Source organism: Telopea speciosissima, chromosome 6 (genome assembly GCF_018873765.1).
Source record: "Telopea speciosissima isolate NSW1024214 ecotype Mountain lineage chromosome 6, Tspe_v1, whole genome shotgun sequence".
Classification (NCBI taxonomy): domain Eukaryota; kingdom Viridiplantae; phylum Streptophyta; class Magnoliopsida; order Proteales; family Proteaceae; genus Telopea; species Telopea speciosissima.
Genome location: NC_057921.1, coordinates 48,763,238 through 48,776,552, shown reverse-complemented (window position 1 = coordinate 48,776,552; position 13,315 = coordinate 48,763,238). Strand labels below are relative to the sequence as shown.

General features: G+C 36.0%; 1 protein-coding gene across 1 annotated transcript; it reads left to right on the top strand.

The window, feature by feature from the left end:
• Positions 1-7,860: 7,860 nt before the first annotated feature.
• LOC122664289 lies at positions 7,861-11,851 on the top strand. Its single transcript, XM_043860045.1, has 5 exons — positions 7,861-7,971; positions 9,817-9,915; positions 10,020-10,116; positions 10,524-10,704; positions 11,753-11,851. The coding sequence occupies exons 1-5, from the start codon at positions 7,951-7,953 to the stop codon at positions 11,826-11,828; spliced, it is 474 nt and encodes a 157-aa protein (XP_043715980.1). The 5' UTR covers positions 7,861-7,950; the 3' UTR covers positions 11,829-11,851.
• Positions 11,852-13,315: the final 1,464 nt, after the last annotated feature.

The following is a 13,315-nucleotide window of genomic DNA, read 5'->3' as shown; positions in this document are numbered from 1 at the left end:
GGCAAGATGTAAAGTTGATATGATATCGATATAGTATCGGCCTAGATCGGTTGTATCGGACAAAATTATCCTTAAATTTCCTTATAAATGAGTTTTCTAACCATTTTATCCCTTTTCCGTATCATGCTATTGTTACTACATCGGCATGGTATCAGTATCGATGACTAGCAAGACCACTATGTATCGCCCTATACTTAGAATTAGATGACACAATATCGATACTTAGAACCATGACTAGCAAATTAGAGAGAGAGGGAGAATAATTGACCGACTATCAAGTATGGTCCTAAATTAAGAACTATGACCTTTAGCACTCTCAAATGATTTAGTGATCTTTGATGTGTCCATATCAATGGAACGAGTGACCTATTATTTCGATGAATCATTTCTTTAGAAAAAAGAAGATTATGATAGATCAAAAAGAGAGAGAGAGAGAGAGAGAGAGAGAGAGAAAATCAAGTATGCACGTGAAGGCCTAGTAGACCCATTTTCTCCCGCACCAAAAAAATATGTTAGTTTTCCCTTGTGATTTTCCTTCCTAGCAATTGAACCCATGGAAAAACCAATGGAATCTATTTACCGCCGTTGGATCCGAATATTTTCCGTAAGATCATTTTCTATTAAGAAATTTAGGCTTTATTTAGCCAGCAGCAGAATCAGAATTACACATCTCCATTTCCACGTGTAAGGGTATAACTGTGCCGTTTTGGTATAACTAGTGAGAGTCCATAGAATCTAGTACACGTGGTCCCCACAGCATTTTAACGTGTTGTGGCCTGGGTTGAACAGAAGCAGCCAAGCGGCCCCCAGCATTTTTTGTCTTTTCTATTTTAGGTAACAAACATTTTCTTCGACCTTATTTCTTTTCCACAGTTTAGTCTTTAAATATTGGGAAAAAGTAATCTGTTGGGGTGCAGGCCACGCCCATATACAGTTTTGGGTTGGAGGGGTCCAAATGACCACCCCACCCCCATGAAAGGTGGAAATCCCACCTTTGTGATGCCACCACTTGCTTTTATTGGCTGTCGTGCACACATGGCCCTTGCGCTCCCCATAGTAAATACTCCCCCCCATCTATATTAAAATGGGATAAGAGAACACTAATCGATGTAGCCTGTTCCAAAACTTTGTTCCCTCGGTAATAAAATTAGTTTATCAAAAAAATAAAAAAAAATTGATTACAATAGGGGTTAAATGGTCTTTCAACACAATCTTGTGTCTAGGTGCAGGAATCACGCAACCGATTAGCGTCCTTTTTCTCATTAAATGAATATAGTTTCTTCTAGAATGCTCTTCTACAAAGAGTTCGTATTTTTTTTTAAAAAAAAAAACTTTTATTTGGCTTTTTGCATGGAGAGTGAATCCCAATGTCTTTTATTGAAGCGTTAAGTTTCAATCTAAATATGTTTTTCTTCAATTTAACACAACTAAATGGAGTCGGTTATATGGATCCTAGCCCTCAAATCGCCTCTCTTTGAGGTCATACTTGATACAAGGCCTAATCTATGCATGTCTTTCGTCACCACTTCTTTTAAGGTCATTTTAGGTCTGCTCTCGGCTCTTTTAGTTCCTTCATTATAAATCAATACCTCTTTCATATTAGAGCATTCAAAGGCCTCCGTTGAACATAGCTATGCCACCTCAAATGACTTTCTCGTAGATTGTCATGTATTAGAGCTACTCCCAAATCAGCTCTAATATGATCATTCCTTATTTTATTTTTCTTAGTTTTGCCACTGATCCATCTTAACAATCTCATCTTCGCTATACTGATTTTATCTATATGATGCTTCTTAGCTATTCAATATTTTGCATCATACATCATAGACGGTCTTATGATTGTTCTATAAAATTTTCTTTTAAGTTTTAAGGAAATACACTGATCACACATATTCTGGACGCATCTCTCTATTTCATCCTTCTTATTTTAAGTCTCTATGAAACATCATCCTCTATATTTTCTTCTTTATTTATGATTGATCTTATATATCTAAAATAATCACTTTGCGAAATCTTTATTTAATCAATTTTCACCACCTCATTATCCGTTCTAATTTAATCAAAGTTATATATCATATACTCTATCTTTGATCTACTTATTTTAAAAATTTTTATTCCAAGGTTGATCACCATAACTCTAACTTAATGTTAATCTCTGTTTTTGTTTCATCCACCAAAATAATATCATCAGTAAAAAGCATACACTAAGAAACCTCATCTTAAATGTCTTTGGTTAAATCATCCGTGATAAGTGCAAATAAATATGCGCTTAAAGCTGATACTTAATGTAACCCAATTGTAATTGAGAAATCAATACCTTGACCCCCTTGCAGTTCTTACACTTGTCACCGTACCATCATATATATTTTTAATTATATCCACATATTTACTTGACTTCTTTAGTATTTATTAGATTAACTCTCTACGGACTCTGTCATAAGCTTTTTCTAGGTCAATAAAGTTTATATGGAGATCTTTCTTACAATCACTAAATCTTTAATTCTATGAGTTTCCTAATTAAGTAAATAGCTTTTGTTGTGGATCTTCTTGGCATAAAACCAAAATAGTTTTTCGTAATAATAGTTTATTATTTCATGTGGGATTTAATAATCTTCTCCCATAATTTCATAGTATGATTTGTTAGTTTTATGCCTCTATAGTTATTGTAGTTCTGAATATCCCTTTATGTTTTTTACATCAGAACCACAATACTTTTTTTCTCCATTCATCTGGCATTTTTCTTGTACTCATAATCTTACTAAACAGATTAGTTAGCTAAGATAAACCATAAATTCTTAAGCTCTTCTACACTATTGAGATCTCGATCATTTGGGTCTTGTGCTTTGTCTACTTTCATTTTTCTTAAAGCTTCTTTTACTTCAAACATACTAATTTTTCATATATATATATAACATGTGATATCTTGATGGGTAATGCAGTATTTCAGAACACTATTACTCGAAGTGTCTTCATTTAGTAGGCTGCAAAAATAATCTTCCCATCTCTTCTTAATGTCCTTATCTTTACCATCTTTACTTTTAATATACCTAACATGGTCAAGATCTCTCCTCTTCTTTGCCTTCACTTTAAGTATCTTATAGATAATTTTTCCCCTTCTTGTGTGCTCAGATTTTTATGAAGATCTTCATATTTTCACCCTTGTTTTTCCTACAATCTTCTGAGCCTCGTTTTTGAAAAATTTATACCTTTGTAGATCCTCTACATTCTTACTTTTTTGTCATATCTTGAAACTAGTTTTCTTAGTCTTAATAGTTGCTTGAACTTCATCATCCCATCACCAAGTCTTTCTAGAGGAATAACATTTTTCTTTTGAATCGCCTAGAATATTTTTAGGAACCTTCTTAATATAAGTAATCTCATTCCACAACGTATTAGTGTCTTCCTCAAAAGCTCACTTTCACCACTTCATCAACAAATAATTTCAAAATATCTCCTTTTAAGCTCCACCACTCTTTCCTAGGTCAAATAAATTCACATTCTTACAATTTTGTGTAATGAGGCACATATCCATGACCACTAATCTATGTTGTACGGTTAGACTCTCCTCTAATATAACCTTAAAGTCTTTACATAATAATCTATCAGACCTTTAAGTTAGGAAGAAATCTATTTTGTTACTATGATGTCCACTTTTGAAGATAACTAAATGTTCTTATCTCTTTTCAAAGTAAGTATTTACAATAGATAAATCATAAATCATAACAAAATCTAAAACTGAGATCCCCTCTACATTCCTCTCTCCAAAACCTAAGCATGTTTTTCAATGAACAAAATAAAACTAGAAAAATTTAAGAATCATATATGTGGATTTGTTTGGCCTTCCGATTAATAATTCACCATGTGTTATAGAAGAGTGAGAATAAAATTGGATTCTCAAATTTAAGAAATCTATTAATTTGCAAATTTTACTCTCTCAAGGTGTTGTTTTTATCTCCTTTGGATAAAAAAGCCAAAAATTAAAAAAAAAGAAGAAAAACATAGCTGCACCCTAAAAGGGGGGAAAAAAAGAAGAAGAGAAGACATTCTTTTGTGGACACAGTTTCTCCTCACCCACGGTAAAGAGAGAATATCTTCAATCATGAGATTTGACCTTCTAATTGGAATGATGAATGATATTTTTGACCTCAAACAATGGAGGTGGAATTATTGATAAACCTAGAGAATAATCATAACGCCACATCACCAATGGTGAAGAGATTCTCTTTCTTCTCCATAGGGAATGGAAAACATAATCTTACTTGGATTGATCTTCAATAATGTCATTTAGTTACCAAATTACCCTCAAGCAACAAATATCTTGGCATTGTGACTGATGTAGGTTTTTTTTTTTTTTTTATATTATTTTTTTAAGATAGGAACTTGTAGGGATTTCAAAGCAATGAGTTTGAAGACTTGGAATAAAACTGGAAAAATCCAAAGTCCTCTATATACCTATCATTGTCCATGATCCATACATATATGCTTGTCCCTAGAAAAAGACATTTAGAAGTAGGCAACACCATCTTTCCTATTTTTCCTCAATCATAGCATGTTGGTCTCTATGAAGATTTAACTTTTGACATGCTAGCCATATTAATTCTTACAGACAAGTATATTCATTGATGAATAAATAACAGCATTACCTGAAGTCTTTGGGCTATCAATTTTCTTTTATGGTTGTTGGGGTTTTTAAACCTTTGAAACATATTTTTATTAAAAATCAGATCAAATGTATCAAATTTCATTTTATTATGTTAACACACCCTAGCCAAATTTTATATTTATTACTACATGCATGTTAATTGGTCACAATAGAACCAACCATCCATCGCCGATCTGGTTTATCCGTTTAAGGTGACAAATACCTGACCGTACTACATATGGGATCAATCTTCTCAGGCTATTTCCCTTAAAAATAAGGGATTGTTAATCTGGGATTAATGGACCCAAAGGAAACAAATCAGAACCAATGCACTCTTAATGGATCGGTTCGGATCCGGATCCTAGCCAGTAGAGTGATTTCTATTTTAAAATCCTAATCAGATCGTACCAATTAACCGGTTAGAATGAATTAGAAATCGATTATGGGATTGAGCTCCTCTCCCGCATGGGATGATGTCCAGCGCACATCGTCCGGCTGGGGAGGCCTCAATCCATATGTCATTGCATCGAGATGCGTGCGATGGTGTGGATCGAAGCCCCCCAGCCGCACGATGTGCGCTGGAGAGGAGCCCAATCCTCCATTATGAGGTTTTTTATTCACTATTCATTCTCTTTGGTCAAGGAGTGTAGCTTACATTAGCAATCTCATGAGTCTATCTCTCTCCTCTGAAATTTATGAGTGTAATAATAGTTTTATGTTGGTCCAACCAAGATTTAATTTGGTTCTATTCGATTTTTCAATTTATGATTTATTCGGGGTTTTTACTTTTGATTGGTTAGGAACCATTGAAACTAAGGGTGTAAATGAATAGCCGAAATTCGTTTCCATATCTGTTTAGCACTATCCAAATCCGTCCGAAAGCTAAGAGGATGTGGATACGGATAGGCTATAGCTATCTGAAAAGCTATTTTTACATGTAAACGGATAAAATATCCGATCCATATCCGTGTCTGTATTTGTTTAGCACTATCCGAATCTGTCCGATAGCTAATCGAATGCGGATGCGGATATAGCATTATCCGAGCGTAATCCAATCCGTTTAAAACCAACCGAACCCTCGAACTCATGATTAAATAGTCAAAACAAAACCCGACGATTCGCTTAGACTTTTAGCGGTGTTTTCTGTTAACTTTTGACACCCCTCCATCTCCGTCGTTCCGCGGATGGTCGATCTGTTTCTCAGACAATGGCAGTTTCGATATTTTAAATAATTATGTGGGTATTTATTGAATCCTAAGGCCATACATACATACTCATCGAGAACTGAGATTTGTGGAACTCCCTATAAAGAAGCAATAAAGCTATGGAGACTCTCTCTCACTCAGAGCCTGCAAGAGAAAGAGAGAGAGAGAGAGAGAGTTGACAGTTGACACTCGTCACTGCTATTTCTCTTGAAGCTGGAGTGAGAATCAAGGAGAGGGAGGAACGGCATTGTGAAAAGATCAGTTGCAGTTTGACCTTTCAGGTTAAAAAACTCATGAAAATGGAGATTATTTTTTATTCATGTATAAATCCATGATTTGAACCTCTCGATTTCTACCCATTTTGAGCCAATTTCCTGATTTCTTTCCATTTATTCCTTTTTAGATTTTTACGAGAGAGAGAGAGAGAGGGTGTTCACCGTACGGTACCCGGGGGCGGACGGTGGAGATAATTTTCTCCACGGAGGATTGCAGAGTTTTAAATGAAATATAGGTGTTGTTTTCCCTGAGTTTGCTTGCCTCACTTGCTCAGATTGCCTCCAATGAAGGTCTCTCTGTCTCATGTGTTTGTTTTGGATTATATTAGTTTTATAGGAAAGGGTTGTTGGACACGTTCACAGCTGCTATTCTTGGAAAATTTGCTGTTTCATTTTTAACGCTTTGAACGAGTTGGAATCTTGAATCTGAGAAGGGGAGGTATTTTAATGGTGGACTCAGAGGACACAGATCGAGAGCTGTTGCTCCTTCTCCCTTTTATTTCTTCAAGAATCCACATAGTTTGCCGTTACTTCCAATGCAACTATTCATCCGTACGTCCTCTCTCTCTCTCTCTCTCTCTCTCTCTCGGAAAAGAATTTTCATGTCAAATCGTTTAGATTTGGATAAGAAATGTAATTTTTATGGCAGTAAAGTTTCTTTCTATTTGGCTTCTTTTTCTTGTAGATATCAGATTTCTGAATTTCTTTCTCTCTCTCTCTCTCTCTGACTTTTATGGTCTAATCTCAGGAAGTTTCTCCAATAATTTTTCTATTCCTAGATTACTCACCCTTGATTCAATCTTTCCTTCAAAAGAATGGCAGAAAGATCAGCGAATCTTCAAAATCTTGATTTCCGTTTCAAAAATCGAAGTTCGCTCTCTTAAATGTTAATCCCTCCATATGTTTCTTCTATTTTTGTTCATCTCTTCAATGGCGGTTGCATAGCAATGCCGCTCACACATATCGCTCTCTGAAAAGAATCCATCGCCATTAAAATTTCTCATCTCATTTCCAGATTATTCTATTTTTCATATAACATACAAATTTTTTTTTTTAATTTCAAAATCTAAAACTGAAATATTTATTTTTTCAGTATTGCAGGAACCATACATATATCATGATCAGAGAAGAAAGCCCGGCGAGTTTTTGCTGACGGTTAACTGCTCTCGCGGTCTCGCGGTCTCGCGGCCTCGCCTCTCAGGCATTCAGGTTAAAATTAACTGAAATCCCCTCATATTTTCTGTATTCGCAGGAAAGCCCAATCTAGGATCTTTTTCCCACGCATTAAGAATGTCTGACTCTTGTAATTCTGAATACACCCCCACCCCGTTGGGGTTTCCCAAAAAAAAATACACCGTTGAGCGTGGGGCCCACTGTAAAATGGTTTACCCATTACTCATGCGCTGCATGTGTGCCACCTGTCGAATGTGGGCGTTAATGGTGAATAAGCAGAGAGTGTAGGGGTATTCTAGTGATTATATTTAATTTAGATTGTAAAAGGAAGGATTATGAGGTGTTAGCTGGGTTGGGTTGGATTGGGTTGGATGGAATGACCTGTCCAATTCCAAGTAATTAAAGATTTTAACGGCGTTAGTTAGTTCTTTCTTTCTAACTGACTACACTCACACAAACATCTTTAACCCCAAAAAAAAAAAAAACCCCTTAATGCTTATTCCTCTGAAATTAGAGAAGAAAAAAGAATCACAAAAGGTGACATGGTGGAGGAGAGCTAGAGGAGATTAAAATGTTTTTATCCATTGAAGCAGGAACTTAACCTCTGAGAAAGAAAGGGACCAAGAGAGAGGGAGATAGGTCTTGTTTGGTTAAGATGGGTGAAGCACTGATACAGGTCAGTGGGACAACTCTTTGGCTCTTTACCCATTATATCTCTTTGCCCTTTTGCTTTCAGTTTTGCTTCTTTGGTGATTTTGCTTGATCATTTCTAATGGGAATATAATGACAAGACAAACTAGGTGTCCATGTATACAGCAGGGAATGAGACCTGGAATTAAATCCTTTTGATAGCTCCTCCTTGGGTATCTTCTCTACCCAAATACTGTTCATCATAGGTTCTTGACTGTTTATGGGAAACCATACCTAAAAGGATTTGGCTACAGGTTTATGAATCCCCTCTGCAACCTGATATTATCAAGTAGAGAAATTTTAATTGTAAGAACAGAAAACAGAGACTGGGAAGAACCCTTTTCCAATGGGTGTCATTAGTGACTGAGGAAGAAGAACAATTTGACTCAATTATGGTAGCTATTCTTGCATCAGATGGTTGCAAGTTTAGACAACATTTAATTGAAGGTTAGTGATAGAGGAGATCCATTCAACTGAGAACTGACAATGGAAGGTTGTATTAGTATGACCCAAAGTAGGACAGGAATTTTTCATCCTTCCTGTAGCTAAGGGAGAACCTGACAACTACATAGGTTTATGGTTTTTTTACATGTTTTATTGGAGGGTTATTCTTGGTATGGTGAGAAGATGGAAAATCTACTCTCCCATTGGTCAAAATGTATATCTTTTCGCCAATTTGAGCAAACTATGTGTGTCCTGTAGTTCTAGCAAGAAAGAGAAATTTCAGTGTCTAGATCACCATATAAGCATACACAGAAACATCTTTCACCCATTTAGGTCGGCTATGGGGTTAGGCTTCTGGGGCTTCCTCTTGTGGACATATGCGCACATGGGAAGGTGCAAAAAACCAAGTAAAGATGCTATAGCTATAGACCCCACCTAATTGTATTCTTATTCCAATTAATTGACCTTAACATTTAGGGTTACCACCATGACCAATTTTGTGTTTAAAGAGTAACAGATGGCAGATAAGATACGGAAAGCTGACAAATTAGACCTTTTCAAATATCTATCTGATCTTACTGGTAACACTTCTCATTATTTCATATATGGAGGATGGAATTTTCATCCTCCCCTGGTTACTATGCATTTTTTTTTTCAAATTTTCTGAATAAGTCACCAACTGGAGAAATAAATAGATCCAGAACATCAAAATAGGCTGAAGTTGCACCTTTCTTTTCAGAAAGAAGATGATCTGCAGTACTTATAGTGGAATCTTCTGAATTGTAATCCCTTGCACTATTAAAGGACAAAAGCAAAAAATCTTCAGAACAAAGTACATGTATGGAAAACACCAACCAACACAACCTGATTATGGAGTTACAAGATTTTTAATTATTTCATCAGTAATTAAAGCTATGAAGGGATTACATTCTTTTCTACTTAATAATAAAAACTTCTTGGAACACTCACAGGGGGAGCAACTGTTTGGTGCACGACTGCACGTCTTTCTGTGTTTGGTACTATTTTAATAAGTTGGACTACTTACTATTTCCTTAAGTCTGCCATCAACTGTAATAGCACGTAGCAAGATGGTTTAATTTTTTAATCCTCTGTGATCTTTAAAAAGATTTTTCAGACTAAACTAATAAATTTTTGAATAGATGCCCATGACTTGTCTTGTAGACAGTGAAATATTGCTTCGAGGATACTCAATTAGCAACTTGGTTTCTTACATTTCCTGCCACCAAATAGAAATTTTGGTTTGAACAATAAAATAAAGATCTTGTATTAGAACAACTCTTTTTTTTTTTTTAAAAAGGAACTTGTTTTTAATCAGTTGTTTTTGGATTTTATTTTTCTTCCTTTAATCAGTTGTTTTATGTTTTAGGTTCAATCTACAGCAATGGATAAAACTGCTAATGTGGTGTTGGATATTGAGAGCTTAGTACAATCGACAGATAAAAGCTCAGGAAGCCCAAAAATGACTGTCAGTAACTAATTCCTATAACCAGTGTTAGTGATTCAATTATATTTAGTTCCCACATCTTTCCCAGATCCCATAACTCAATTATGTCCTGTTTCCTTCTCTAGAGAAAACTTTCACGGAAAGGTTCTTGTCGGTTGGAGAGACGGTGTGATGTTGAGGAGGAAGAAATAGATGAACCGTCAAAAAAGATTCTTTTGAAAGGTATGAACTGGCTCAGTAATAATGTTAGGGCTTTCTGTTTCCCATTAATTAAGAAATGATAATCATTCTGCATGGAGGTTATAGAAATTAATACCTTCCATATCACAGTGTTTAGATTTTGTACCACTGCCCAATTCATGAGTCTACTACAGTCATATATGACCTAAGCAGATGTTTTAATTTAGTCATTGATAAATATCAATACGTTGGAGGATTTGAATTATCTGCTCTGTCGAGGGATCAATCTTCCTTGAATGGATTGATCAGATCTTGGATACCAACACTAGGCCAGCATGCAATAGTCTAGCTTTGGTACCTCAAAATGGAGATCAAACACTTGAGAGCCCAAGGAAGTCTAATTGTTTTTGTTTTTCGTTGGAGGTATGGCTAATTCATCCCTCTTGCAGTGTATTCGCAGCTAGAGCCATTGAAGCAGCCATTGATCACCAACAAAGCTAGCACAACAGCCACAACCACAGTCACCCTCAATGGTCCTAATCTCATGGAGACAAGTGATGGGCGGAGTAAGAAATTCAATCGCCTTATATCCGTCAATCCAAGGAAGATCCTTCTCTTCTTCGCAACAGTGTAAGTACATGCACACTTGCTAGTTGCTAATTCTTTACTGAAAGTTTGCATAGCCCTTTTCCCCCTTTCTAAAATCTGGAAATAATGAAGCCAAAATATCGCAAAAATGTTGTTCAATGACAATCAATGATGGTGCATGCTTCCAGTTGGGCTAACCACTAGCGGGGGGAGTGGGAGGAGTCTACCGCCCACGCCTAGACACAGAGGGGCGGGGGGGGTGGTGAAATGACCGCCCCACCCCCATGATGCCAACTCGCATCCCCAGCAGAGAACACGGACTCAAATACTAATTATTTGATAACTTGAGTTCCCAAGTTTTTCTGATTGGTCTCTCTATTAATTGTCAGATGGAAGTTAATGGGTCACTAGAGGCCAACTGGCCCAAATTGAAAGGCAAGCATAACCCAAGTCAACTCACTGCCATTTCTGCCCACAAGTAGCTCAAACTCTAGAATTGAAACTGAGACCAACCAAAAATTGATGGTTTGGGCCCAATGATAGTCACATTAGCATTAACTTCTCTAGAAAGGAACTGAATATCTAATCAACACTTGATGAATACTGTACTTTTGCTGATTATAAGTATCAATTGCATGAAAAATTATGTGGGCCATCACCTAAGTTTATGGTGACAGCTGATCACTAAGTATAGATTGCACGAAAAGTTGTGGGCCATCATCACCTATAGTTATGGCACTAACGAACCCTAATACACTAATGAATCAAATGCATGAAAAAAATGTGGCTCATCACATAAGGTTATTGTGACTAGGAATCATCATACACTAATTAATTACTGTTAATCTGTGATTGTTTCATGACCATTACATGCAGTATGGGCACTTGATAATGATATCTTCAGACTTTGTTTCTTTTGCTGGCTTTGTAGCTGTAAGAGGAAACATAGAAGCCAGCAGGCTCTTATTGATATTTATTAGGTGAACCATCTTTTAGAAGAATTAATGGGAATCTTGCATTTGAGGAGAGACCCCTAAATCTTATATTTATCTAATTATATATGTCTGGTTCTTTGATTTGGTGGGTTCAGGTCCAGCATGGGCACAATGATTCTCATCTACTTCACGCTGGCCATTAAAAGAAAGGTTGAACATCAGAGTGGGTAGGTAAAGAACATCAACAATTTATTACAAGAGAAGTTGATTGGATCAGAGCGATATATCCTCTCTGTTATCTTCTCAGTTGTCTCTGAGCCTGGGAAGTCCACAGTTGCAAACGAGAGCAGAACTTGGGTGATGATCTTACGGGTTTGCTGAATCTAAGCTGCTGTTGTTGTATTGATAGTCTCGTTGCCATCAATTAGCAGAAAAGAGCAATGAAGTCGTTGCTGCCACACATGGTTACCACGTTGGGAGATATTTTTTAGAACTTTTCCCCTTTTCATTTGGGGGTGGTGAGGTGTTTGTAATGTAGGGTTAGAGGACCCCTTTTTTTTTTTTAATGGTTCTCTTATGTACTCTTGAAGAAGATCTATATGAATCATACTTAAGGAATAGTTTTTATCATTCTCTCATGATCAGTAATTCAGTATAGATGTCACTAAAATTTTTAGTTCTGCATTTGGTTGCACAGAAAGAGAGGGAAAAAGGTCGCAAGAAAATTTTCTTTCTCCTTACAGAGAAATTAAGGTGGGGTATGTGAAATCCAGTCCTTAAAAGAAATAAAAGATTAGCATAAGTGAAATTGAAATTTGAAACATGGCTAGGGTCAAAATCCAAATTTTAAAACTTTCTTTCCAAAAATTAAACCTATTTGATTTTTTTTTTTTTGATAAGATTTAAGTTTTTCTTCACCCATTCACCAATGATGACGTGACCATAATTAGCAAAAAGGAAAAAAAAAGGGAAATGGACGGTACAAATTTTAAAACGGTAAAATATTGTAAACGGACGGTCAAATAAATCGGACTGTGCGGGTTTTAAATGTGTATATTTAATGAAAAACAAAACCCAAAAAATAAGGGTGGTATTATTATCATATAATTTGAGGAGTTTTTACTTGAGTACCTGCTTCTAATGTTCAAAACAATTGTAACATCCAAAATTAATCCATATATATATCGAATATCATGCAAAATATATTATCCAATATCAATTTCCAATTCATATACCATAATGTCCAAAGCCTTGTTAGCAATGTGGTTTGGTTATGACGTTCCTCATTGTTGTCAACATAGCCAACACACTCATGGAGTGATGCATGATCAGTTGAAGTGGGGAGTTATCGCTTTAGAAACCTTTTTTAGTTGATACATCAATTTGTAGTTCAATTTCAAGTTTCGTGCATTGATGATCAGTTAAGCGAGTCACCGTATGTTTGAGAAATAAATGAGAATACGCGTTTTAAAACGGTAAGAAACAGCAACATCATTTTAAACACAGTTTTGCTAACTAGGGACTGAATTGCCCCTGTTTTTTAAATAAAAATCGCTTTCTATTCCATTTTTACCCTTGGGTCATACTAGTGGATCGGTCAATATTTGGGATCGACCTTGATCGATACCGATCCAATCAGGGCGAATCGATTGATCTGATCCTTAGATTATGAATCGTACTCCCACCTCTTATTGTTTAATTCATGGTTGGAAATACCT